General features: G+C 44.7%; 1 protein-coding gene across 5 annotated transcripts in view; it reads right to left on the bottom strand.

The window, feature by feature from the left end:
• AK2 (adenylate kinase 2) overlaps positions 1 to 23,996 on the bottom strand; it is a 28,100-nt gene extending 4,104 nt beyond the window's left edge. The window contains exons 1-6 of one of the 5 annotated variants that reach the window (XR_002944570.3): positions 23,701 to 23,892; positions 11,402 to 11,527; positions 8,572 to 8,682; positions 8,346 to 8,440; positions 1,537 to 1,609; positions 221 to 416 (exon numbers count right to left, since the gene is read on the bottom strand). Coding sequence is in view for 4 of the 5 variants with exons in the window: in XM_009453193.5 (XP_009451468.1) it covers positions 195 to 416; positions 1,537 to 1,609; positions 8,346 to 8,440; positions 8,572 to 8,682; positions 11,402 to 11,527; positions 23,701 to 23,793 (720 nt within the window). In the remaining variant the exon portion in view is untranslated. Of the gene's footprint in view, positions 1 to 57; positions 417 to 1,536; positions 1,610 to 8,345; positions 8,441 to 8,571; positions 8,683 to 11,401; positions 11,528 to 18,498; positions 18,617 to 23,700 lie in introns of those variants that run through there. The other 4 variants (XM_513289.9, XM_009453193.5, XM_054665532.1 and 1 more) reach the window with 4 other exon arrangements.
• Positions 23,997 to 27,017: the final 3,021 nt, after the last annotated feature.

Genomic DNA, 27,017 nt, shown 5'->3' with positions numbered 1-27,017 from the left:
CACACACACACACACAACACACATACACACAGATGAGAGTAGCACACACGCCAAAGATACATTAAGCAAGTGCTTTTTTAATCAATACATCAAATGATATTTTTGCTAGCCTGAGGAAGCTTCTCTTTGCCTGTCCTATCATTCCCACCCATTCCCTCACAGGGATAGAAAGAAATTCCTTCTTGGACCCAACATTAGATAAACATAACCAAGTCTTTACATGTGGCTTTGGAGAAGGCTGCTAGGATGCTTGCGAACACGACATCGGGGGTCTGGGATGCATCGATGGCGGAGTGGATCCCCCGTTTCCTGTAGTACTCTATGAGTGGGGTGGTTTGAGTGTGGTAGGCTTGCAGGCGGATTTTCAAGGCCTTTTCATTATCATCTGATCGACGGATCAAGGGTTCCCCGGTGATCTGAGAACAGGAAGACAGCAATGAAAGGCTGGGACTGTTAGCAAGGTTTTCTTATTCCATGCCAGATGCAGATTTGAGATGGGACCATTCTGCCCAGGATGCTGTCTGTTCCCAAAGCCCATCAGAGACAAAGACAGGCAATCCAGACCCTCTCCAGTGAAGAACTTTGCTACTCCCAGGAGCAGAGCAGCTGGTGAACAGAAGTCAGAGAGTTTGTCAGAAACACCAGCTGTGAGGAAAGGGGTTCATGAGGGGAAGATAGGCAATGACTTTCTCATCTTTGTGCTCAGGCGATTCAGCTTCCAAGATAAACACTTCTAGGGTCAAAAGTAAGGAAGTCAAAAAGGCCCCTAAGGCCAGAATACATCAAAATCAAAGATACATTAGCAATTGTAATCTTAGTTGCTTAAATATTTAGTGTATTTACTAGAGTGTCACCCATCAACATTCTAAAAGTGGCAAGTAAAATAAGAACTTTGAATGGTAGAATTAGCAACTTTGCAAAATGTGACTAAGTTGCCATAACGGCTCTGGAACCTGTATTTATAGAACCTGAATGACCTGATGAACTTGTTTCATAGGACAAAGGTAAACCCAGGAAATTCTTACTGTTGCCTGCATGCTTTAAAACAAACCATATAGACTCTTTATGGCAAATGGTGCAGTGACCATGTATGAAACCCCAGGACACAGTACAGCAGCAATAACTATAAAAAGAGAATATTTTTCTGGAGGACTGGTCATCAAACTTCTCTTCAGTGCCACACTCTTCCCACTCTCCAATTGTAGGCTTTTAAGAAACCTTCTCCTGATTAGCTGCTCACTTAGGTGGCCATGATGCCAGAAAAGGGGCTGCTCTTGACAGAAGACAGGTACAATCTGGGCACTGCAAAAAGCTAGCACCACTGGAAGCAACCTTGAGGCCAAGCAATAAACCACCTGAGGAGACACTGAATAGATCTGACACAGGCCATGTGATTTACTTGATAGTGTTATTTTTCATGACTAAGTTAGTAATATTGGTAGAAATAAAAGGAAGATGGAAAGAATAAAGGAAAAAGAAAACAGTGAAGAAAGGGGAAGGAAAGAAAAGGAAATTTTTTGTCCTGAGTTTACATACGTCATCTTTCATGGGCTCTTTTGGAGGGTTGAACTCCTCGTGGTAGGAACGGCCACTCTTGGGGTGAATCAGCCTGAAAGGCAGCAAATGAATATGAGTTAGGTTAACTGACAGTACGCACCTGCACTCCACTCTAGGGGGCTCCGGAATGACAAGCAGAGATAGGGACGCTGGATGCAAGGACCCAGCACCCAGCAGAAAATCCAGCTAAATAACTGGGCTTCCAGGAGAGCTTGTGCCAGCAGCAGAGTATATTTTCTATTTTGACCAAACATTATTATGAGTATCTGGCTGAAGAGCAAACTGCTGGCATAACTACCTAATTCAGGACTTGAGAGAAGGAACTCTGGTGCTGGTCTCACACAGCCATCCATTCTGTTCACCCATTTACTTAACAAACATTAATAAGTATTCCATTCAAGCCTTAAGCTGAATTCAGAAGCTACAAGGCAATGAGTAATGATCCCTGCTCACAAGTAGTGCTTAGTGGGAGAGACAAATGTGGAAATAAATAACAAACGTGATAATCCTTTAACAGAGATTTGTACAAAGTGCTATGGGGGACAGAGGACAAAGAAATGACCTCTATTTTCTAACCTAGTTTGGTTACAAAACCAGGAAGGTACTAACAGGAAAAATAATTCCCATGGATGCAAACACCGCCAGATAATGGAACACATCTTTTCGATCACACAGATAAAAGATAGCCTAACCCTTATGGAGCAATATTCAAGTAATCGGGAAAAATGACTTATTAAACAAGTCATGGAATATAGAGCTCAAGAACAGGCATTTATTTGGCACTGAATGTATAGTGGGCAGCTGCATCTGTGCTGAGTCCCCACAGACAACAAGCCCATGTTCCTGACTGGGAATGGCCACACCACAGCAGCCTAGAAACCTAAGGAAAGGAGGCAGGCCAAGCTCTGCTCAGCAGCCAGGCCTTGCTTCACTTCTGTGGTTTCTCAATTCTCTGCCAACCAAGTGTTTGTTTGCTTATTTAACTAATGGTTGCTTTTCTCATGAAGGTCTATTAGACTAGAGCTCCCTAATATTTTTCACCATTTGGCAGGCATAGCAATATTTGGGCTGGGCCCAGCAGCTTATGCCTGTGATCCCAACACTTTGGGAGGCTGAGGGGGGCAGATCACCTGAGGTCAGGAGTTCGAGACCAGCCTGACCAACGTGGCAAAACCCCGTTTCTACTAAAAATATGAAAAATTTAGCTGGGTGGCAGGCACCTGTAATCCCAGCTACTTGGGAGGCTGAGGCAGGAGGATCGCTTGAACCTGGGGGTGGAGGTTGCAGTGAACCGAGATCATACCACTGCACTCCAGCCTGAGTGACGGAGCAAGACTGTCTCAAAAAAATAAAATAAATAAAAATTCTATTCAATTCTATTTAGACTATTGAAGTAGCACCTCTGTAAAATGTGCTACTTTCTTTTTTGTTAATCACAGCATATTTTGGGGGGACAAGATGGTCCATTTGGCATAAAGTGGCACTGGGTTATGGGCAGGAGGGAGGTGACAGTAGAGAAAATAAGCTATAGAGTCATCCCTTGGTATCCACGGGGGGATTGGTTCCAGGAGCCCCCTCTGTGGATACCAAAATCCATAGATGCTCAAGTCCCTGATATAAAATGGTACAGCATTTCCATATAACCTATGCATATCCTCCTGTGTACTTTTATTTTTATTTTATTTTTGAGACAGAGTCTCCCTCTGTCACCCAGGTTGGAATACAGTGGCGCGGTCTCTGCTCACTGCAAGCTCCGCCTCCCGGGTTCACGCCATTCTCCTGCCTCAGCCTCCCAAGTAGCTGGGACTACAGGCACCCACCACCAAGCCTGGCTAATTTTTTGTATATTTAGTAGAAACGGGGTTTCACCGTGTTAGCCAGGATGGTCTCGATCTCCTGACCTCGTGATCCACCTGCCTCAGCCTTCCAAAGTGCTGGGATTACAGGTGTGAGCCACTGCGCCTGGTCTGTTTATTTTATTTTTTGAGACATGGTCTTGCTCTGTTGTCCAGGCTGGAGTGCAATGGCAATGACCATAGTTCACTGTAACCACAAACTACTGGGCTCAAGTGACCCTCCCGCCTCAGTCTCTGGAGTAGCTGACTACAAGCATGCGCCACCATGCCTGGCTAATTCTTTTATTTAATTAATTTATTTTATTTTATTATTATTTTTTGAGACAGAGTCTCATTCTGTTGCCCAGGCTGGAGTGCAGTGTCATGGTCTCGGCTCACTGCAACCTCTGCCTCCCAGGTTCAAGCAATTCTCCTGCCTCAGCCTCCTGAGTAGCTGGGATTACAGATGCCTGCCACCACGCCCGGCTAATTTTTTGTATTTTTAGTAGAGACGGGGTTTCACCATGTTGGCCAGGCTGGTCTCGAACTCCTGACCTCGTGATCCACCCACCTCGGCCTCCCAAAGTGTTAGGATTACAGGTGTGAGCCACCGCGCCCGGTCTAATTTTTTAATTTTTTGTAGAGATGAGGTCTCACTATGTTGCCCAGGCTGGTTGTCTTGCATACTTTAAATCACCTCTAGATTATTTATACCTAATACAATGTAAATGCCATGTAAAAAATTGATATACTGAATTTTAAAATTTGTATTATTTTTTATTTTCTTCAGCTTTCCCGGGTTATATTTATTGGTGGTTTTGTTCTGAATATTTTTAATCCACAAATGCTTGAATCCGTAGATGAGGGAATCATGGATATGGAAGGCCAACTGGACAGAGGAGTAAAGGTTCCTGTGACTGCAGTCATGTACTGTGAGGTTGCACCTTCCATTATTTGAGTGCCTGGAAGGATTCCTCTGATGCATTCATTCAGAAATGGCATCCACTGGGAGACCCAGGGAAAGGAGAGAGCAGACTGCTGGGCTCAGCTGCAGCAACTTTGGGAGGGGCTAGGGGCATGAGATACGGACCAGGATATTTTTTTACCTTCTAGAGAGCACAGGGCACATAGCAGCCAGGCTGCAACAAATATGACTCCCACACACTGCTCTTTTGCCATTCACAAATACCACTTTTTAAAACAATACAAGGCTCATTCCATAGAAGGTAAGTGAAAGAAACCCCACTCTCCAAGTTCTCAAAATGGGATTGCTCTCAAGTACCAACCAAAATAGCTCCATGAGCCACTGAGCGTGGCTTGGAGGTATCATCAGGACTGGGAATCTACAATCACTGCTACCGTGAGTGTGATACTTTATTTTTATTTTTTTGAGATAGGGTTTTGCTTTGTCACCCAGGCTGGAGTCCAGTGGCCTAATCATGGCTCAGTGCAGCCTCGACCTCCCTAGCTCAAGCAGTCCTCCCACCTCAGACTCCCAAGTAGCTGGGACCACCACCACAGGTGCACACTACCACACCTGGCTAACTTTTTTTTTGCTTTATAGTAGAGACGAGGTCTTGCTATGTTGCTCAAGCTGGTCTGAAACTCCTGGCCTCAAGTAATCCTCCTGTTTAGGTCCCTACCAAATGCTGGGATCACAGGCATGAACCACTGCACTCAACATTCAGTGCGACACTTTAAACACTTGTTTTCTCATCCACAAAATTGGGATGGTACCAGGTATTAAGATAATACCAGAGAGCCAACTGGTAGGATAATTAGGATTTGAGAGAGCCAATATTGAATAAGTTAAAAACAAAAACCACAACCACCAACTATTCATATTCAAGAAACAGAACAATGACTCAAAATTACTAGAAGTGAGGTCAGAGCTAATTCAGAAGATTGTTACAACGGGTCCATATCATCTCAGACTTGAAAAAGAACCTGTGTGAGGTCCGGGGTGCATTCCCCAGCATCTTCAAACAGCCGACATCTGTGTCCAACCTGGGCAACAGAGTGAGACTCTGTCTCAAAAACAACAACAACAACAAAAACAAAAAAACAGAAAAGAAAAAGATCCATATTAAACTGACTAGTTCCTGCCTCATTTTCTTCTAACCATCAACATTTTGGACTAGGAGGCAGAAAGCAGGCTTCCAGGGCTAACCCTGCCACTCATCTGTTGGGTAAACTTGGAAAAACACCTTCAGCAGTGACATGCTCTGTGAGGAACGGGGTCCTTCTCTCTGTGAGGAAGTCACACTAACCACCTACTTCCAAATGGAGGGACTGAATCTTCTCTCTTTCACCCTTTACAGCAATCCTGCTGTTTGTTCTTCAGAATCTCTCTGTTCTCTCCCACCCAACCTCAGTTAGAAATCTCCACCACATCATGTGGATCATAAACAGGCTCCTAGATGGTATCCTTATCTGTTTCTCCTTGCCGTAATTTACCTTGTACACCAGGACCAAGCTAATGTTCTTAGAATACTATTTTTGCCACAATACCCAGTGGCTCAAGAATATCTCATGAGTCCTGAACTCCGTCAAGTCTACCCTCTTTGGTTTGGCAGATCTCCCCAGTAAAGCTCTTCTCAACAGCATTCCTTCTACCTTCCTGCCCCCCAGATCACTGGGCAGACACGTCTGCTACTAGCCTCAGCGAAAGTCCAACACATACTCATTCCGGCTTCTCCTCCCTTCTGGGAAAGGCTCTCTGAAATACTCTTCATCGAGGAAGAGTTTAATGTTATCTCTATCCTAGGCAGCCTTTCTTCCCTGTCCCCAGGCTTTCTTCTTGGACTTTCTACTACACTGAACAGCCCAAGTTTCATATATGACTCTCTGAGGTCAGAGATGGGCATCACTATATGGTTATCCTAGAGCCTCTCGTGGTCCTCTGCTCCCAGGGTCTAGTACTGTGCTATGCACGAAGCAGGTACTCAGGAAGCTGGGCCCATAGAATCAAAGGTCTCCAGTATCACCTGGTTCTGCTAATACGTGCTTAGTGCTTCAGAGACCCCAGGCCTAGTGATGTCTTTACTGTTAACCCTACTGCTTCTCGACCTACATCAGCTTTGTCTACTCTGTGCCCAGTGGGGATACAAAGAAACAGAAGTTCCTGCATTAAAGGAGCCTATGGAATAGCCGGAGACATGTAACCTGGACATTTGAAAAGAAAATGAATATAAGGTAGAGTCCACTGTATTTCATATTGCTTTCCAGGATAATAGTGCTAACCCTGTACTGTCTATTCACATGTTTGTCTCTTCTTGAAGGTATGGACTACAAACACATGGAAAAGATGTTCAACCTCATTAGGAAATCAAAGTAATAATGTCTGAAATAAGAAAACATTTTTTCCCTAATCCAAAAATTTACATGCATTATGATGGCCATAGTATCATTTTAACAGTGGCTAACTGGAAGAAACATAAATGTACAACAATAAGGAAATAAGTAAACAATGGTTTACCTACTGTGAAATATTACACAGCAATTAAAAGTAATGGTCATGGATGTCTGGTTCAAGATGTTTGGCTGACCGCTTTCCTGAGACACCATTAAAATGACAAAGACATAAAAAAGCTACAGCCCACAATAAAGAAGGGAATGGAGGGTCCATTTGCAGTTGAAAGCTTCTGTCATACTTCTGGAAGGCACAAAGCAGATGGCAGTGATTAGTGAAACAGGGTAGAGACAACTGTAGGCTAAAGCAGTGTTGGTCTGTCAGAACAAACGTGTCCAGAAGCAGAGGCATTTCTGTGTTCAATGCTATTACAGAGAAACAAACATGTTAAAACACACACACACACACACAAAGTGGCTGTACTATGAGCAAATTCTTCCTCCATTTTCTAAACTTTGTACAGATGGTTATATTATTTTTACAATAAAAAGTCTACAGCAAAGTATGGCAACTCCAGCTGAAATCAGATTTAAGGAGCACTAAAATGGAGGAGATACACATGTAAAGACATTAACATTTCTTAAGCACCTAATATAGGCAAGGCTTTGAACTATGCATTTTATGTTACCTAACACGTGAAATAGCTTCTCAAAGCAGGTGTTATCAACCCCCTTCTACATATGAGGAAACAGCCTCAGAGAGGTTAAGAAATGTGCCTAGGGTCACAGTTAAAAAGTGACAAGAGGCCAGGCACAGTGGCTCAAGCCTGTAATCCCAGCACTTTGGGAGGCCAAGGCAGGTGGATTGCTTGAGGTCAGAAGTTTGGGACCAGCATGGCCAACATGGTGAAGACCTGTCTCTACTAAAACTACAAAAATTAGCTGGGCGTGGTGGTACATGCCTGTAGTCCGAGTTACTCGGGAGGCTGAGACAGGAGAATTACTTGAACCAGGGAGGCAGAGGTTGCAGTGAGCCAAGATCGCGCCACTGCACTCCAGCCTGGGTGACAGAGTAAGACTCTGTCTCAAAAAAAAAAAAAAAGCAACAAGAGCCAGGCACAGTGGCTCAAGCGTGTAATCCTAGCACTTTGGGAGGCCGAGGCAGGCGGATCACTTGAGGTCAGTTCAAAACCAGCTGGGCCAACATGGTGAAACTCCATCTCTACTAAAAATACAAAAAAAATTAGCCAGCCCTGGTGGCAGACACCTATAATCCCAGCTACTTGGGAGGTTGAGGTAGGAGAACTGCTTGAACCCAGGAGGTGGAGGTTGCAGTGAGCCGAGACTGCGCCACTGCGACAGAGTTAGACTCCCATCTAAAAAAAAAAAAAAGTGACAAGAATGAGATGCTGTCTGACTTCAAATCCCTTGCTCTTCTTTCCATATCCCGATCCCATCTCACCACTTCAGCGGATGTCACCAAATAAAATCAATCCATGTTGAAATGGCACTAAGCTTCATGGCCGGGATTAGGCAAGAGCAATTCTCAGAGTTTGAGAAAGCTCTGAGAAGCATGAAAAGGGACCTTCAAGGGACAAATACCTTCCTGTGATTCTTCGGATCAGCAGAGAGTCTGGGATGCTGAATTCAATCACAGAATCAAGCTTCTCTTTCCTCTTCTCCATGAGGTCATCGAGCTGTAAAAGAATGTGTGGCCCACCTAAGCTACCAGAGCTTGGTTAGACCCATCTCCTTCAAAGGAATTAAGAAAGACAAAGGACAAGAGTTTGGTTTCATGCAGTAGTAATATAAAAACTAAGCTACCCACCATTTCTGCCTGCCTCACAGTCCGAGGGAAGCCATCCAGAAGAAAACCATTTTTGCACAAGGGGGTCTCCAAATTCTTCTCAATGAGCTCCACTACCATTTCATCACTCACCTGGAAGTTAGGAACAAAATAGCCTTGGGTTTAAATCCATTACCTAGGTGACTGACCTTAGCCCAACTCCACAGCCAAAAGTTTGTGTATATAACCTTATTACTAAACAGCAAGTTTTCTTGGACCCAAAGAAGCAAAAATAAGAGCAAACGTGAAATGGTTCCATTTGGAAGATCCAGTTTCATAATTTTATCTCTGTGGTTGCCAAATACACACTCTCGTCTCTTGAAATTCTCCTGTATCCCAAAAATCTGGGTGAGGGAAGACAGATTCCATTACTTGTTACTTCACCAGGAGAGCTTTGTATCTTAGGTCCTGAAGGTCCCTCCTGCCACTAGAGTCCAGAGTCCAAACTGTCAGATAACAGCTTATCAGCAATCAGTGATCCTCAAGGCACAGGAAATGTGAGGACAAATGGCTGACAGACCACCTGAGAGAGTGCCAGGAGAGAATGGGGTTGACCAAAACACAGGCATCAGCTTTCCCTGTTCCACAGCTGTCATTAGGCTAACAGTAACGTGACTGATGTGTGTACTTGGTTACACATCTGGGCCATCCTGGACATGAGGAAACAGAGAAGTTCACTGAATTGGCAAGATTGGGTCAGAACCAAGGAACTGAAGAGCCAAGCCAACACTCTTCCCTCACTTTTTTTTTTTTTTTTTTTTGAGACAGTCTCATTCTGTTGCCCAGGCTGGAGTACAGTGGCACAATCTCCCCTCACTGCAACCTCCACCTTCCAGGTTCAGGTGATTCACGTGCCTCAGCCTCCCAAACAGCTGGGACTACAGGCGCACACGACCATGCCCAGCTAATTTTTTGTATTTTTAATAGAGACGGGGTTTCACCATGTTGGCCAGGCTGGTCTCGAACTGGTGACCTCAAGTGATCTGCCTGTCTCAGCCTCCCAAAGTGTTAGTATTACAGGAGTGAGCCACCATGTCCAGCCCTAAGCCAATACACTTCTGAGTCTCTCTAAAACCCCAATAAGGACTTCTCCCAGTTTTCAGAAACTGGTTTTTCTCTTGGGCTGTTATAGAAAGAAATTCTCCAGCCTGTAGTGAAGCCTGCCCATCTTGGCAGCTAATGCTTTTATTTCTTGGTGCTGTGAACTTGGGGACAAAGTACACACTCTGCAACTAAGTGAAGGTTGGAGATAAGCAATCTCATTGCCACATCTCAATTTTTTCTTAGTACAGAGTCTTCTGTCAAGACTCAAAGTCCAAAATATCTAGCTTTCTGGTTTGACTCAGAGATTCAATTACATGAAGGGAAAACTAGATAGAAATGGGCAGGCAGAGGTATCATTTGATACAGCTACAGAATCTCAAAGCCTAACAGAAGGTAACTTGAGGATTAAAGCAAAGTCCAGCTCCTTCCCCAACCAACATTCTAAGATAAAAAAAGACCAGAAGACCAAGCACAAAATGACTTCTGAAGGTGATTCTCAGAGGCCAAGTTCCAGAATAACTCAGTTATAATTAATCTAGCAATCTTTGATTAGTGCCAGAAAATAATAGATTGTATTTGTCCAATCAGGTCAACTGGCCTAAAGAAGGAGAAAATGTGGCTGGGGCATGGCAGCTCACACCTGTAATCCCAGCACTTAGAGAGGCTGGGGCAGGAGGACTGCTCCTGGGTTTAGCTCAGTTCAAAACCAGTGTGGGCAACACAGTGAGACCCCATCTCTACAACAACAACAACAACAACAACAAAAGTAGCAGGGCATGGTGGTGTGTGCCTGTAACCCTAGCTACTCATCAGGCCGAAGTGGGAGGATCACTTGAGCCCAGGAGGTCGAGGCTGTAGTAAGCCATGATTGCGCCACTGCACACCAGCCTGGGTCTCAGAACAAAAAAAAGGGAGAAAATGCAATTATCGTCCCCAAATAAGAAGGATTACCTTTGTCACAACTGCGAAGTAATTGCTTTGTTACAGAAACAGAACACAGAGCCATAAAGCAGGTTAAAAAACACTTCTGTGACTTCCTAAATCCTCTCTTGAATACATCTCTGAGTTCTGGCCTAGGGACAGCAGTTTCATTTCTGCCTCTAAAATTTAGGTATATAACAAAACACACCAGCACAGAAAAACTTCAAGAATACTATGAATGAGTGCCATAAATTCAGAACAAACAAAATAACTTGCACTCTAAAAAGTCTTATAAGGCCAAGTGCGGTGGCTCACGCCTGTAATTCCAGCACTTTGGGAGGCCAAGGAGGGTGGATCACCTGAGGTCAGGAGTTTGAGACCAGCCTGGCCAACATGGTGAAACCCCATCTCTACTAAAAATATAAAAATTAGCCAGGCATGGTGGCAGGTGCCTGTAATCCTAGCTACTCGGGAGGCTGAGGTACAAGAATCGCTTGAACCCAGGAGGTGGAGGTTGCAGTGAGCCAAGATTACGCTACTGCACTCCAGCCTGGGCGACAGAGTGAGACTTTGTCAAAAAAAAAAAAAAAAAATTTCCTATAATCTGCCAGTTTGTTAAAACACCCTCTAGCACATGGTTGTTCAACAGAATTTTGTTTGATGATGGAAAGTTCTGTATCAGCGTTGGCTGGTAAATACTTGAAATATGGCTAGTGCAACTGAGGAACTGATTTTTACATTAATTAAATTAATCTAAATAGCCACCTGTGGCTGGTGGCTACCATATTGGACAGTGCAGATCTAGATTCTGAGGAATATCAACACTCATTGGTACCACCAAACCTACCAGTTTCCCAGCATCCATAGTTGCCTTCAGCTTTTTTCCTAGCTCTGAGCCAGAAGCCACCATGGCCCTCAGCATGTCCCCAGTAGCTAAATGGCAGACACAGAAGTTTTCAGCCAATCTGGGTGCCTACGGAGAGGAAGACAAAAACCAAGATTCAATTACATTACAGGCTGTGGAGTCAGACTGCCTAGGTGTGAACCTGGCCCTGCCACTTACTGGCTATGTAAACATGGGCAAATGCCTACTTCCTTACCTGTAATGGGGATAAAAGTACCTTATATTACATTCTAACATATACTGATTATAGGGTTATGGTAAGAATTACATGAAATAATATATGTAAAGCACTTAAAACAGTACAACTAGCACACAGGAAGGAGTCATAAATATTAATTATCACTATTTCCACTCAACACACTAGTGACACATAAGTTTCAGTTTCCCCATTATAAATGGGAAGACTTGCTGGGCATGGTGGCTCACGCCTGTAACCCCAGCACTTTGGGAGGCTGAGGTGGGCGGATCACGAGGTCAGAAGTTCGAGACCAGCCTGACCAACATGGGGAAACCCCGTCTCTACTAAAAATACAAAAATTAGCTGGGTGTGGTGGCGCTTGCCTGGAATTGCAGCTACTCAGGAGGCTGAGGTAGGAGAATTATTTGAATCTGGTAGGCAGAGGCTGCAGTGAGCTGAGATTGCACCACAGCACTCCAGCTCCAGCCTGGGTGACAGTGAGACTTCATCTCAAAAAAAAAAAAAAAAAAGAGAGAATAAAAATAGTACCAACACTTCACATGGTTGCTGTGAGGTTTAAATGAGATCATGTATATAATGCACTTGGTACAACGCCTGGCACATAACATGTGCTGAATAAACATTTGCCAAAGGGACGAATGTACAATTGTCATGTACTACAGCTACTGGGTCAGGGAGGCAACTAGGAGCAGTTTGCCCCCAGGCAGAACTGGGTTTTCCTCCTTCCCTGTCACTAAGTAGCTGTATTATGGTGGCCACCTCACTTTTCAGTTTCCTTATCTGTTTAAAATGAAGGCAAAAAAGGCTCCATCTCAGAAGATAGCTGTGAGGATTAGCTGAGATATACACAAAGAGCACTTGGCAAATAATAAGCACTTACATACTAGTTTTAGGAGGCATTATAGTGTTTTGGTCAAGAGCACAGGCTTGAGAGTTAAACTGCTGGTTTGCAGACTCCAGGTCCACTAACCATTACGTAAAATTGACTTAAGATGTCACTTCACCTTTCTAGGTTTCAAATTTCCTCTAAGTAAAATGGAGATGGTAATAGTATCTGTATCACTGGGTTGATGAGAAGATTATACAGAATTCAGTATATGCAGACCCTGGCATATAGTAAGCGCTCAGTGGGCACTGGCTGTTACCATAACCCCTGTCCTAATCCTATATTCATTCATACAAAAAGAAAACATTTACTAATGCCTTTCCCAAGAACCCTGCCGGGAGCCTGGGAAACATGAATAAAAGGCATAGACTATGTACTTAAAGAGCTTATATTTGGTGAATTATACATGAGAATGCAGAATTAGAACAGGAAGAGACCCTAGACAGCTCAACACTGGCTTTGCAGTGGGAAAAAAAGAATGCAGAATTTACAAGGAATATAATCAGTTCAAGGAGCTCAATTTTAGCTTTTTCCGTTCAATTGTTTTATAAACTAAGTAGGTTTAGATCCCGATTCCAACAAATCAGTTCACTGGGAGTTTTCTTTTCTTTCTTTCTTTTTTTTTGAGACAGAGTCTCACTCTATCACCCAGGCTGGAGTGCAGTGGCACGATCACGGCTCACTGTAGCCACGAACTCCCTGGGCTCAGGTGATTCTCCTGCCTCAGCCTCCCAGTAGCTGGGATTGCAGGCACACGCCACATGCCTGGCTAATTTTTATGTAATTGGGAGTTTTCTTAGGTGCATGCTTAAGTGCACACAATAAAAGGTACATAGATAGGGCTGGTTTGTGATTCATGGACCAATTCAGTTAAAGCAATGAAATGACTTCATAGCAAAATGGAATCTAGTGAGAAGGCATTAAAAACTGTACTTGGCCGGGTGCAGTGGCTCACGCCTGTAATCCCAGCACTTTGGGAGGCCAAGGCAGGTGGATCACAAGGTCAGGAGATTGAGACCATCCTGGCCAACATGGTGAAACCCCGTCTCTACTAAAATATAAAAAATTAGCCGGGCATGGTGGCGCATGCCTGTAGTCCCAGCTACTCAGGAGGCTGAGGCAGGAGAATCGCTTGAACCCAGGAGTTGGAGGTTGCAGTGAGCTGAGACTGCACCATTGCACTCCAGCCTGGAGACAGAGCAAGACTCCATCTCACAAAAAAACAAAAAAACAGCAACAAAAAAAACTCTGTACTCTGGGTTGGGCGCAGTGGCTCACACCTGTAATCTCAGCACTTTGGGAGGCCGAGGCGGGTGGATCACCTGAAGTCAGGAGTTCGAGACTAGTCTGGCCAACATGGTGAAACCCCATCTCTACTAAAAATACAAAAATTAGCTGGGCGTGCTGGCACGTGCCTGTAATCCCAGCTACTTGGGAGGCTGAGGCAGGAGAATTGCTTGAACCCAGAAGGTGGAAGTTGCGGCGAGCCGAGATCCAGCCCGGGCGAAGAAGCAAGACTACGTCTCAAACAAACAAACAAACCCAAAAAACCAAAATTCCGTACTTTGCAAAACCAGTGAATGTCAGGAGCCCTGACAATGAAAAACCAGGCTGGCACTGTGGCCATACATCTAGAGAGTGCTTTCTGCCAATCTTTCTCATTGCTGTTGAAATTAACCTGGGTAAACAATTTGGAGGTCAGGCTTGCTCAAGTGGAAAGGCTGACCAAAACACCACAGAGAAGAGCTGTTAGCACAGAACCAGTTCTATTTTTATCACTCCCAAACTGCAGGACTCTTATGCACTGTTCCAGGTGATTGGATTCTACAGCTAGATGAAAGAACACACACCAATAGGGAAGAAAACTAATTCTTGGCTGGGTACGGTGGCTCACGCCTGTAATCCCAGAACTTTGGGAGGCTAAGGCGGGTGGATCACGAGGTCAGGAGTTCAAGACTTCAAGACCAGCCTGGCCAAGATGGTGAAACCCCGTCTCTACTAAAAATACAAAAATTAGCCAGGCGTGGTGGTGGGGGCTTGTAATCCCAGCTACTCAGGAGGCTGTGGCAGAGAACTGCTTGAACCCGCGAGGTGGAGGTTGCAGTGAGCTGAGATCGTGCCACTGTACTCCAGCCTGGGTGACAGAGCAAGACTCCATCTCAAAAAAAAGAAAAAAGAAAAAAAGAAAACGAATTCCTTCATTTCCTGCTGGCTGCCTGGGAGTCAATGTGGTAGGCTGTAAAGAGCACGCATGGGTTTTGAAGTCAGACAGATTTACACTTGATTCCTAGCTAAGGCACTCAGTAGCTGTGTGATCTTGGGCTAAGTACTTAACTTCGCAGAGTGTCAGTTTCCTCATCAGTTTAATGGGGATAATGACTACTTCACAGGGTTCTTATGAAGATAAATGAAATAAAGTACCAAAAACATCAGACACGCAGCAGGCATTCAATAAATAAAAGGCTTCCTTCCATGGTCTTTCTTCTTTGCATTAGTCTTTATTTACAGGCTGCAGAAACCTAATGAAATAACTTTATTATAGTCCCCTCACACTTCAAACTTATGCTTTAGAGCAGCCATTCGCAGACTCTAAATCACTGGAGGAATGCTGTTAAAATGCAGATTCCGGCTGGGCGCGGTGGCTCACGCCTGTAATCCCAGCACTCTAGGAGGCCGAAGCAGGCGGATCATCTGAGGTCGGGAGTTCAAGACCAGCATGACCAACATGGAGAAACCCCGTCTCTACTGAAAATACAACATTAGCTGGGCGTGGTGGCACATGCCTATAATCCCAGTTACTAGGGAGGCAGAGGCAGAAGAATTACTTAAACCTGGGAGGCAGAGGTTGTGGTGAGCTGAGATTGAGATCGTGCCGCTACACTCCAGCCTGGGCAACGAGAGTGAAACTCCGTCTCAAGAAAAAAAAAATACAGATTCTAGTTCAATAGGGTAGGGCCTAAGTACCTGCATTTTAAGCAAGCTTCCCGGCCTGGATGAGTGGCTGGGCTCTAAACTACACTTTGAAGAGCAGGGGTCTGAAGCCCACACTCAGTCATAGTCTGTTGCTGTCAGCCAAAAACTGTTGCTGAGCCCAAGAAACAGGCTCATCACCTCTATGAAAACTCTGTGTGGGGTGGAGGACTCTGGGGTAATTAATGGGAATGCTAAAACCACTAGAGAGACAGCATGGTGGGCTGAGTGGTTCTCAAATTTCAGTGTATTATCAATCATCTAGGGCATTTCCTAGGCCCACCTTTAAAGTTTATGATTGAGTGGCTCTCAAGCAGCACCTCAGGTTCTGATGGATACAGTATGTGAAGCCCTGATGTAGTGGCAGAGACTGGGTTTTGTAGTGGTACAGATCTGGGTTAGGAAACGGGCTCTACCGTTTATTCACTGTGTCATCCTGAACAAATTACATTACCTTTTCTAAGGTCTCGTTTTCTTTATCCATAGAACAGAAAACAGTGTCTATCTGCTGAACTGTTGTGGGGATTTAATAAGATTACGTATGCAAAGACATCCAGCATAGGGCCTGACAACTAGGAAATAAAGGGAAACTATCAGTCCTAGAGATTTGGTTTAATCCCAAATTCACCAGTCTTCTCACCTTGTAACCATCATCTTCTTCTTATGTTTTTTTAGAAATGAGGTCTTGCTATGTTGCCCAGGGTGGAGCACAGTGGCTTCACAAGTGTTAGCCCACTACACATCGGCATGGGAATTTTGGCCTGCTCTTTTTCTGACCTGGGCCGATTTACCTCTCCTTAGGCAACCTAGTGGTCTCCTGCTCCTGGGAGGTCACCATATTGATGTTGAACTTTTTTTTTTTTTTTTTTGAGATAGGGTCTCACTCTATTGCCCAGGCTGGAGTGCAGTGACATGTTCATAGTTCACTGTGGCCTCAAACTCCCGGGCTCTAGCAATCTTCCTGCCTTAGTCTCCCAGGTAGCTGGGACTCAGGCATGCAGTACCATGCCCGGCTAATTATTGTATTTTTTGTAGAGATGGGGTTTCGTCATGTTGCCCAGGCTGGTCTCCAACTCCTGAGCTCAAGCGAGCTGCCTACCTCAGCCTCTCAAAGTGCTGGAATTATAGGCACAAGCCACAGTGCCTGGCCTGATGCTGAATTTAGTGCAGACACCTGATCAGCATAGCACACTATAGCCTCAAACTCCTGTGCCCAAGCAATCCTCCCACCACAGCTTCCGGAGTAGTTGGGACTATGGGCGCATATCACTGTGCCTGGCACAATTACCTTTGTGCCTCCAGTCTTTGTCACTCCTGCTGTCAATGTTCCTACACATGCAGCTAGAATCATATCTTAAAACACTGTTGGATATGCTACCTACCCTCCAAAACATACACATTCCGAAGCCTTCAACATCTCTGTGGTACAATAGAGGAAGAGTCCAAATATCTTAGCCTGGCACTCAGCTGCCCTCCACAATCAACTTCTAAAACCTGCTAAGCCCTCCCAACTTACTTCCACAAGTGCCCTGTGTTTACGTCCTGCACCACTGCAGACAAACTGCTCTTACGCATGGTTCCCAAATACGCGGCATAAATGCCTCTCCAAGGACCTCAACACAAGCTCCTCACTCCACAGGAATGCCCTCTCTGCTCCAATATTGGTCTAAGCCTTTTCTGTAGTACACTTCTGAGTACATTTCTCCCATCAAAAGCCTAACTGGGCTGGAAGCAGTGGCTCACATCTGTAATCCCAGCACTTTGGGAGGATCACTTGAGGCCAAAAGTTTGAGACCAGTCCGGGCAACACAGCAAGACCCCATTTCTACATTTTTTTTTTTTTAATTAGCTGGGCATGGTGGCAGGTACTTATAGTCCAGCTACTTAGGAGGCTGAGGTGGGAGGACCATTTGAGCCCAGGAGTTCGAGGCTTCAATGAACTATGACCGTGCCATTGCACTCCAGCCTGAGTGACAGAGTGAGACCCTGTCTCCTAAAACAAAAACACCTCCCCAACTACCCCTTCTTCCGCTGAGGATTCATATTAACATTAGCTAACTTTGAGCATGTGCATCATGCCAAGCAGTTTTCCATGCATTGTTTTACGGTACTTAGTATGTATAATACATAATAAACCCATGAGGTAGGAACTATTTTTAACTGCATTTTACAGATGAAACTCCGGGGCTAAGTTGCCCAAGATCACAGAGCTAGTAAAAGAACTGGCAACAGGCCAGATTACCAAGCCCTAGCTCTTAGCCATGACACTATAAGGCTTTAAGACAAACAACCCAAAGAGCCTTAGTGGCTATCCTCCTGGAAGGGAGCACAAGGAGGATTTCAAAGTGCTGGCAATATTCTGTTTCTTAATAATGGGTGTAAGCTACACAAATCTGTTCACATTGTAAAATAAATCAAGCTGTTCACTTTTTCTAGGTATCTTATAGCTTAAGTTGTTTTTTTTTTTTAATCACAGAAACCTGTGTTTGCATTTCAGCTGTCTCTTAACTTACTGAGGAAATCATTACCAACCTCACTGGGTGGATAGGAGGATGAACAGGAGAACTTCAGCAAATTGTAGTTCTTGTTCTATCCCTGAACTAACCCAACATTCAAAGTCACTCATCTGATGCTTCCCACCTGGCACCCTGCACTTGTTTGTATTTTTCCATTCATATTCATTTCTGCCTCTTCATCTAGATTACACAGCAACAATGTAAAATAATGACTACTCAAGAGTCAGACAGACATGAGTTCAAATCCTACCTTTGCTACTTACTACATGTGTGTCCTGAGGCAAGATAAAGCCTCTGAGCTCAGTTTCTCTGTCAGTAAAAAGGACCTATCTCCTAGTGTTATAGGATTAAATCAGATGATACATGTAAAATCTTTAGCTTGGGGGTCTGTCACATAACTGAGCAATGGGTGACTATGTTGTAATTATTACACCCTCCTGACATGCATACGGTAGGAGAAAAATCTAACCTGGGGCAGTAGATAGCAGCAGAAAGAGCAGGAGCTTTGGAGTCATTCAGATGCAAGCTCTGTAAATTACTTGCTATGTAGCCTAGAGAACAAGCCATTCAAACTTCAGTTTCTCCAACTGTAAAAGGGGAAATAAGAGTGTGGGTCTCAGAGATGTTGCAAGTATCACTGCAATGACATAACTGATGCATCTGACCCATAAGACTGCCTAAGCGTGCCTGGCCTCGAAGAATTGGGCATAAGTTTGACACATGGAAGAAACGAGGAGGGGTTGGCAAAAAAACCAAGAAACATACCTTTGGTTTTGACCACACCGAAGGAGCATCCAACCCCAAAAGGGAGGCAAGGGAATAAAGTTATTTAAATAAAATAACAAACCCAGGTATTATAGATGTTTTAAAACATTACATTGATGCAAAAGTGAGTAGTTTTGAAATATTTAACTACTTTAGTTAAAAGTGAGGAGTTTTAAAAGGAAACATTATTTCAGTCATGCAACATAAAGCACATAAAATACTGAGTTACGCAGGTATAACAAAGTATAGCAGGAAGAAAACAAACATTACTGAGCAGGCACTAGGCACTAACCCCAGGTTAGGGATTTTACATGTAAGATTGCAAACATCTGCCAGTGGGAGCCAAGCAGGCAATGCAACTGTATGAAATGAGTCAAATGTAAGCAATGGGCAGTGAAGAGGACCGTGCAGGGGACAGGAAGACACACAGACCATCCAAAGCAGCAATGCCACACAACTGCAAGTGACTGCTGCCACACTGGAATGGAGGCATCACTGCCAGGTCTTCTGGTTTCTCAAGAGAAACTGGAGCTCTGGATTTTTAAGAGAAATTGCATAACCGAAAACGCTCTGTGGTCAACCTACTATTTTGAAAGCTGACAAAGAGAATAAATCAACCATTTATCCTGACTTTTCTATACCAACCATATCACGGGGTAACGAAACAGTAGATGAGGGGAAGTTTCTCTTTATAGAAATATTTCAGCTAATAAATGACCAGGGAACGATATAATTAGAATACCACCATTTCACCATCCATAACGAATTACTCAACCTAGACACTGAACAGCATGACTATAAACACCAGAGATAAGGAAATACCATGTGCCTCCTCAGGGAGAGCACAGCACCCACCACCTGTGAAGTAGTTGGGCCAAAAAATTGAACCTGAATTGAATTAAGTATATACTAATTAAGTATAAACCACCAATTTACAGGAAATAGAGAGGGCAGAGGAAGATGTTAAGTACACCAGGGGAATACAACTGAAAATTCCCAGAGAATGGTATAATACTCCCAGGAAAAATAATCCAATTTCTGGGGCCGGACATGATGGCTCACGGCTATAATCCCAGCACTTTGGGAGGCCAAGGTGGGCGGATCATGAGGTCAGGAGATCGAGACCATCCTGGCTAACACAGTGAAACCCCGTCTCTACTAAAGATACAAAAAATTAGCCGGGTGTGGTGGCAGGCACCTGTAGTCCCAGCTACTCGGGAGACTGAGGCAGAATGGGTGAATCCGGGAAGCAGAGCTTGCAGTGAGCCAAGATCACACCACTGCACTCCAGCCTGGGCAACAGAGCGAGACTCTGTCTCAAAAAAAAAAAAAAGAAAAGAAAAATAATCCAATTTCTTCGGCAAAACCCCAGGAAAAAAAGAGAAGGGGAACTTATAAATTAAAAGGAAGGATGGGCACAGTGGCACATGCCTGTAGTCCCAGCTACTTGGGTGGCTGAGGGAGGAGCCCGGTAGTTCAAGACCAGCCTGAGCAACATGGCAGGACCCCCATCTTTAAAACACTAGAAAAGTTAGCCAGGCACGGTGGCATGCACCTGTCATCCCAGCTATTCAGGAAGCTGAGGTGGGAGGATTAAGGCTACCGTGAGCTATGATTAGGCTACTACACTCCAGCGTGGGCAACTGAGCAAGACTTTGTCTGTAAAAAAATAAATAAATAAAAGAAACAAAATTATCACATTGGTAACACAAAAGAAAATTTGAATAAAAATTGTTGATTTTTTAAAGGATATTATGCTTATGTTTTTAAAAATTATCTTTTAGCAATACATACTAATATTATTTACAAATGAAATGTTATGATGCCTGGGAGGTGCTTTATAATAATTTGTGAAGGGAGAATGGCTGGAGGAGCGAAGGCCACCAGTTAATGGTTGGGGCTGGGTAAGGGCTCATTATGCCATCCCGTCTTCTTTTGTGTATTCAAAATTCTTCATAATAAAAAGTTAAGGTGTATGGGATGTGTCTGCAGGCTAAATGTTATTGTAGGCTACCATTTGTAAAGTCTGATTTAAGATCTTTTTTTTTTGAGACAAGGTCTCACTCTGTTGCCCAGGCTGGAGCGCAATGGTGAGATCCCAGCTCACTACAAACTCTGCCTCCAAGGCTCAAGTGATCCTCCCACCTCAGCCTCCTGAATAGCTGGGACTACAGGCATGCACCACCATGCCTGGCTAATTTTTGCATTTTTTTGTAGAGATGGGGTTTCGCCATGTTGCCCAGGCTTGAACTTTTTTTTAAACTCCACAAAAATACATACAATCACCAGTATTCCTATTGTTACAACTCTGGAAAGTGTACAGAGGTTAAATGACTTGTGTAAATCTTATCCTTTCAACTCCCAGCTCTAATCACATCTCCTCTATTTCTACAAAGCCTTCTCTGACCAACTCTCATCATCATGCACCCTTATCAATCAACTCATTAGTATAATGTTCTTCTAAACTTCCTGAATAAATCATGTCTTATACTGAAACATCCAAGTTGAAGGAGGGGAAGGGAGATGTGTTACTAAGATAAAAGGGAGTCAAAATTTATTGAGTACCTACTATATAACAGGCTGTCATCTAGGTTGTGGGTGCTTGATACACATACACATACACACACACACACACACACACACACACACACACACACACACACATATATATCATAATTTTCCAGTATCATTGTGAATGTTTAGTTGATGAGGGCAAGAACTTTATCAGTCTTGCCCAATGCTTTATATCCCCAATGTTAGGTGCTCATGAAATGCTGAATGAGCAAGGTAGGTATTATCCCCATTTTTCAGGTAAGAACACTGAGGCTCAGAAGTTACATAGCTTGCTAAATTATAAAACCCTTGTCCCAGTACTATACTAGTATAGGTTGTCCATTCCATAATTACTGAAATTATTAACTTCAATATGAGTTAAGAAAAAAATCTCAGGGCATAGTGGCTTGTGCCTATAATCCCTGCACTTTGGGAGGCCAAGGCAGGAGGATCGCCTGTGTCCAGGAGTTCAAGACCAGCCTGGGCAACATAGCAAGACCCTGTCTCTACAAAAAATTGTTTAAAAATTAGCTGGGCATGGTGGCATGTGCCTGTACTCTCAGCTACCTGGGAGGGTGAGGTGGGAGGATTGCTTGAGCTCACACCACTGCGCTCCAACCTGGGCAACAGAGTGAGACCCTGTCTCAAAAAAAAGAAAAAGAAAAAGAAAAACAATGAAGCATTTGAGCTGTTTATACTTGATCACTCACAGCAAAAGTCTGCAGAGTCTAAGATTAAACCTCCCTAAGCTGCAGATTACCCAATAAATGAGTGTGGCAGCAACAGGAAAGAGATGTCAACAACACTGAGGATAAAGGATAAAGGGATCAGGTACAGGTAAGCTCCAAAGAATCATCTCAGTCTGTGGAAAGAAAAGAAAGTTGTCTTTTCTGACCTAGTGCCCAGGTCACAGGAATGAACGGAGTGTTCCAGAACTTCTTTCTTTATCACCCACATTAATCTGCGACATTCATCCACTTCCACTAACCCCATCAAGGGCCAAGTAATGTGCTAGGTGCCACAAGGGGTACCAAGAATGAGTAAGATGGTCTGTTTGCCAAGATTTTTAAAACTTGGCAAGTGCTAGGAAGAGAAAAGCGGGCACAGGGCAGTCCTCAGATTCCCTTTCATTTGGGAGCTCAGACTTCCCTCTTTGAAGCCTAACAACAGGCAAGAGCCAGAGGCTTAGGGCCCCAGGGGCAATGCCAGACCCCAAGCAAGAAGGGGACATCAATAATCCAACCTGTGGGCTTCCAAATCTGAAATGAGATCATCGATCCCAACCCTAATCTATGGCCCCATTATGTCCCAGATGTAGAAGGGGCCCAGATCCCAAGTGAGGCCCTTGTTGCCTGTTAGGGCAGATGGTAACTTCAGACTCTAACTCCATGGCTCCTGAGGTCTCAGGCTCATGAAACTCATTTCACTAATTTGGGAAAGCCACCTGACCTTTCTGGGCCTGTTTTTTAACCTGTTGATTGATAAAGTTAAAATTTCAAGTTCCCTATAAACAACAACAAAATAAAAAAAGGAAAAAATAAATAAAAACCAAAGGGAAGGAAGATACAAACAAACAAAAATAATAAAAACAAAATAAAAAAAATTCAAGTTCCTTTTCATCTAAAATCATTTGAGTCATCCCAAGCTGCTTAGCCTTCAGTAGCCTCAGGTCCTAACTCCAAGCCAGGTCCCATGAGCACTCCCAACCCTTATTGTGGATACTACTCAAAGGTTGCGACTCATGGGTCTCCAGGCTATAAACCAGTTCTACACATTCACCCCCAACTTTCAAACAGGGAGAGCTTTAGGTTTTCTCCCATCTCAATTCAACTGGCTCACACAGCACATGTCAGCTCTCACTCTGCCCCACGTGTTGGAGATGCTTCTCCTCCCCTCCCCCTAAGTCATAAATCATTATCAAAATCTCCCGACCTCCAGTGCCTGGAATGTAACCCTGATTCTGGACAATTCACCTCCAACTCGCAGGTAACCTGGGCCATAAAGCTAATTGCCTCCATTCAGCCTGTAATCTAGATGCCTCGGCCCAGGGCTCACTCTACCCCTCAAACCTTTCCAGTCTCTAGACCCTTAGTGGAATTAATCAGCCCTCCCATTCCCTAACCCAACACTTCAACACTGAATCCCTCGGGCACTCCAATCCTAACTCAGACTGCCCCGACCTCCAATTTGGACCCTCTCCGAAATGCCCCACCAGAACCGAGACCCCGGCCAGCGTTCCCCGCAGGCCTTAGTCCCCGGCCCGCTCCGGGCAGGTCCAGGGCTTCTAGATCTCCGGCCGCCTTGACCTTGGAGTTCAGCAGGCTCCGCCGCCAAGCCCAGTCCTGCCGCTCACCTGGGTCCCTTTACCGGCCCCGGGAGGCCCCAGCAGCACGGCCCGGATGCCTTTAGGATACTCGGGTTCTGCCGCTGGCACGCTGGGAGCCATGTCCGCCGGAGTCTCTCACTGCCACCAGTTCGCACACCTCACAGGTCCAGTGCTTCCCAGGTCAACGCACGCACGCCACGCACGTCCCACTCGCCGCTCACACTGGCCCATAGCCGCGTCCGTCAGCCCGTTCCGCCCGCCCCTGAGCACGACGGACTCTTCACCTTACCAACTGCACGGCGATACTGAGGAAGTTTGCTTTTGATTGGACAGAATTGGTGCGTGATAAGGAAGGGGCGGGCCAGCATGTACTAAGGGTGGCGGGTGTGCGGAGTGGGCGGGAAAACGCGAAGGAGGACAGGAGGTCAGGCCGGAAGGTATACTTCGGCATTTGACAGTTGACGACACCAGCAACAACATTGAAATCCTATTAAATTGCGCGTGGGAGTTTAAATGGGTAAAATCACTCTTAGAAGACAAATTGGTAATATGTTTCAAATACTCTTTGGTCCAGCAATTCCACTTCCACGAATTCAATGGATAAAATCAAGGATATGAGTAAAGATTCGTGTAACAAAGATGTTAATTGCAACACTTAGCCCAAAAGCCCGAGAAAAACCATAAAATAAAGGCAATACTCCAAATGTCCAACAATAAGAGATTGGTTAAATAAATTGCAACCAATTTGTATCCTGGAATACCCCTGTTGTATAAGATAATTTAATCATGCAGGAAAATGTTAGCAAAGCGAGATACAAAATTGCAGTTACAACAAAATCCGAATTTTGGCCGGACGCGGTGGCTCACGCCTGTAATCCCCACACTTTGGGAGACCATGGCGAGCGGATTACCTGAGGTCAGAAGTTCGAGACCAGCCTGACCAACATGATGAAACCCCATCTCTACTGAAAATACAAAATTAGCTGGGAGTGGTGGCATATGCCTGTAATCCCAGCTACTTGGGAGGCTGAGGCAGGAGAACTGCTTGAACCCAGGAGGCGGAGGTTACAGTGAGCCAAGATTGAGCCATTACACTCCAGCCTGGGCAACAAGAGTGAAACTCCGTCCCACTCCCCCCACAAAAAATCCCGATTTTGTTTATTACAAGTGTAGACCGCTGTGTAGTGTGATTAGAGGAGCACCTCTGCTTTGTATATTTTAATAGATTTTTTAAAGTTCTATAGTAAATTCTTAATAAGTTTAAAAACTTAAGTTTAAAACAAGTTTTACCTTTATATTAAGAAAAACATTAACCTTTTAAAGTCAGGAAAAGATAGTTTTTCTCAAAAGAGATGACCCTCTTGGATAGGGAAATAATTTCTACAGCTTTTTGGTGTGTGAAAGTTTCATCCAGCTCCAAGGGCCTCTTTGGACCTTTAGTTAAGAGTGTGTAATGAAACGATTATGTTTCCCCACAGGCTCCTAACAACTCATTTTCTACATCTTGATGATGAATTTGCTATCCCTTCAGCTGTGGTCTCTTCTTTTTTTTTTTTTTTTTTTTTTTTTTTTGAGACGTGGTCTCGTTCTGTTGCCCAGGCTGGAGTGCGGTGGCGCGATCTCGGCTCGCTGCAAGCTCCACCTCCTGGGTTCACGCCATTCTCCTGCCTCAGCCTCCTGAGTAGCTGGGACTATAGGCGCCCGCCACCACGCCTGGCTAATTTTTTTTGTACTTTTAGTAGAGACGGGATTTCACCGTGTTAGTCAGGATGGTCTTGATCTCCTGACCTCGTGATCCACGCGCCTGGGCCTCCCAAAGTGCTGGGATTACAGGCGTGAGCCACTGTGCCCAGCCCAGCTGTGGTCTCTTCCTTACCACACAGAAGTTAACATTCATTTCTCATCGCCACGCTGGACTTTTACAGTGTACCTGCTTAATCTTGTTGGATACTCCCAATGACATTGAAGGAAGAAAGGATTGTTATGTCTATTTTTCAGAATGGAAGCTGAGGCCTGAAGATACGTAGTGACCAAAGTCACACAGTAGCAGACTCACAATTAAGACTGAGGATAGGCCAGGTCCAGTGACTCACGCCTGTAATCCCAGCACTTTGAGAGCCTGAGGGGGGGCAGATCACCTGAGGTCAGGAGTTCAAGACCAGCCTGGCCAACATGGCGAAACCCCGTCTCTACTAAAATTACAAAAAAATTAGCCCAGTGTGGCGGCGCATGCCTGTAATCCCAGCTATTAGGGAGGCTGAGGCAGGAGTATCGCTTGAACCCGGGAGGTGGAGGTTGCAGTGAGCTGAGATGGCACCACTACACTCCAGGCTGGGTGACAGAGCAAGACTCTGAAAACAAAAACAAAAACAAAAACAACTGAGGACGACAAGCAGGTGCCCTAGAGATTACAGGGCTTATGGGCAGAGGGATGGGAAAACAAGCTGCAGGAAGCCTCTCTGTGGCCAAAATTCACTTCAGTCCAATAAGACCAGAGTTTATTGAAATTTTCTATGCACAGGGACCAGGCAAGGGGAGTAGGAGCAGCCTTCCCTTTCTACCACCAATCCCTATAGTGATTCTGACAAGACTTAGGGCTCCCAGGAGGGAAAGTAAGGAAGACTATCCATAAAGACACAAAGTGTAAGATTTATTCAATACACTTTGAAGTGTAATGAATCACAAATTAAGTCTTTTTTTTTCTTTTTTGAGAAGGAGCCGCACTCTGTCACCCAGGCTGGAGTGCAGTGGTGCAATCTCTGCTCACTGCAACCTCCGCCTCCTGGGTTCAAGAGATTCTCCTGCCTCAGCCTCCTGAATAGCTGGGATTACAGGCGCCCCTACCCCCCCCCCCCCCCCCCCCCCCGGCTAACTTTTGTATTTTCAGTAGAGATGGGGTTTCACCATGTTGGCCAGGCTGGTCTCAAATTCCTGACCTCCGGTGATCCGCCCGTCTCGGGCCTCCCAAAGTGCTGGGATTACAGGAGTGAGCCACCGTGTCCGGCCAGTTCCTTTTAAAATTTATTTTCTCTTCTCCTTTCTTCCCGCTCCCACTTCTGATTTAATCTTTGAATTTCTTTGAATTTCTAAAGAAGAAATTTTACCAACTTCTTCACCAGACACTCCCTTCAAGGCAAGTTCATCTAATTCTTGGAAAGTTAACAGAGCAAAGCATGCCCGCTAGGGAACTTTCACCTTGGAACTTCTACCCTCTGGGGGATTGCTTCGAACTCACACCTACCAAGAGGGAATGTTGAAAGCGTGTCCACTTGGCCACTTTTATAACTTACTTCTGCCCAGGAAGGCACTAACTCAACTGCCCAGCAGTTAAGCCACCAGAGGTA

This window comes from Pan troglodytes, chromosome 1 (genome assembly GCF_028858775.2).
Source record: "Pan troglodytes isolate AG18354 chromosome 1, NHGRI_mPanTro3-v2.0_pri, whole genome shotgun sequence".
Classification (NCBI taxonomy): domain Eukaryota; kingdom Metazoa; phylum Chordata; class Mammalia; order Primates; family Hominidae; genus Pan; species Pan troglodytes.
The sequence above is the reverse complement of the archived record's forward strand: the minus strand, read 5'-3'. Positions and strand labels throughout refer to the sequence as shown.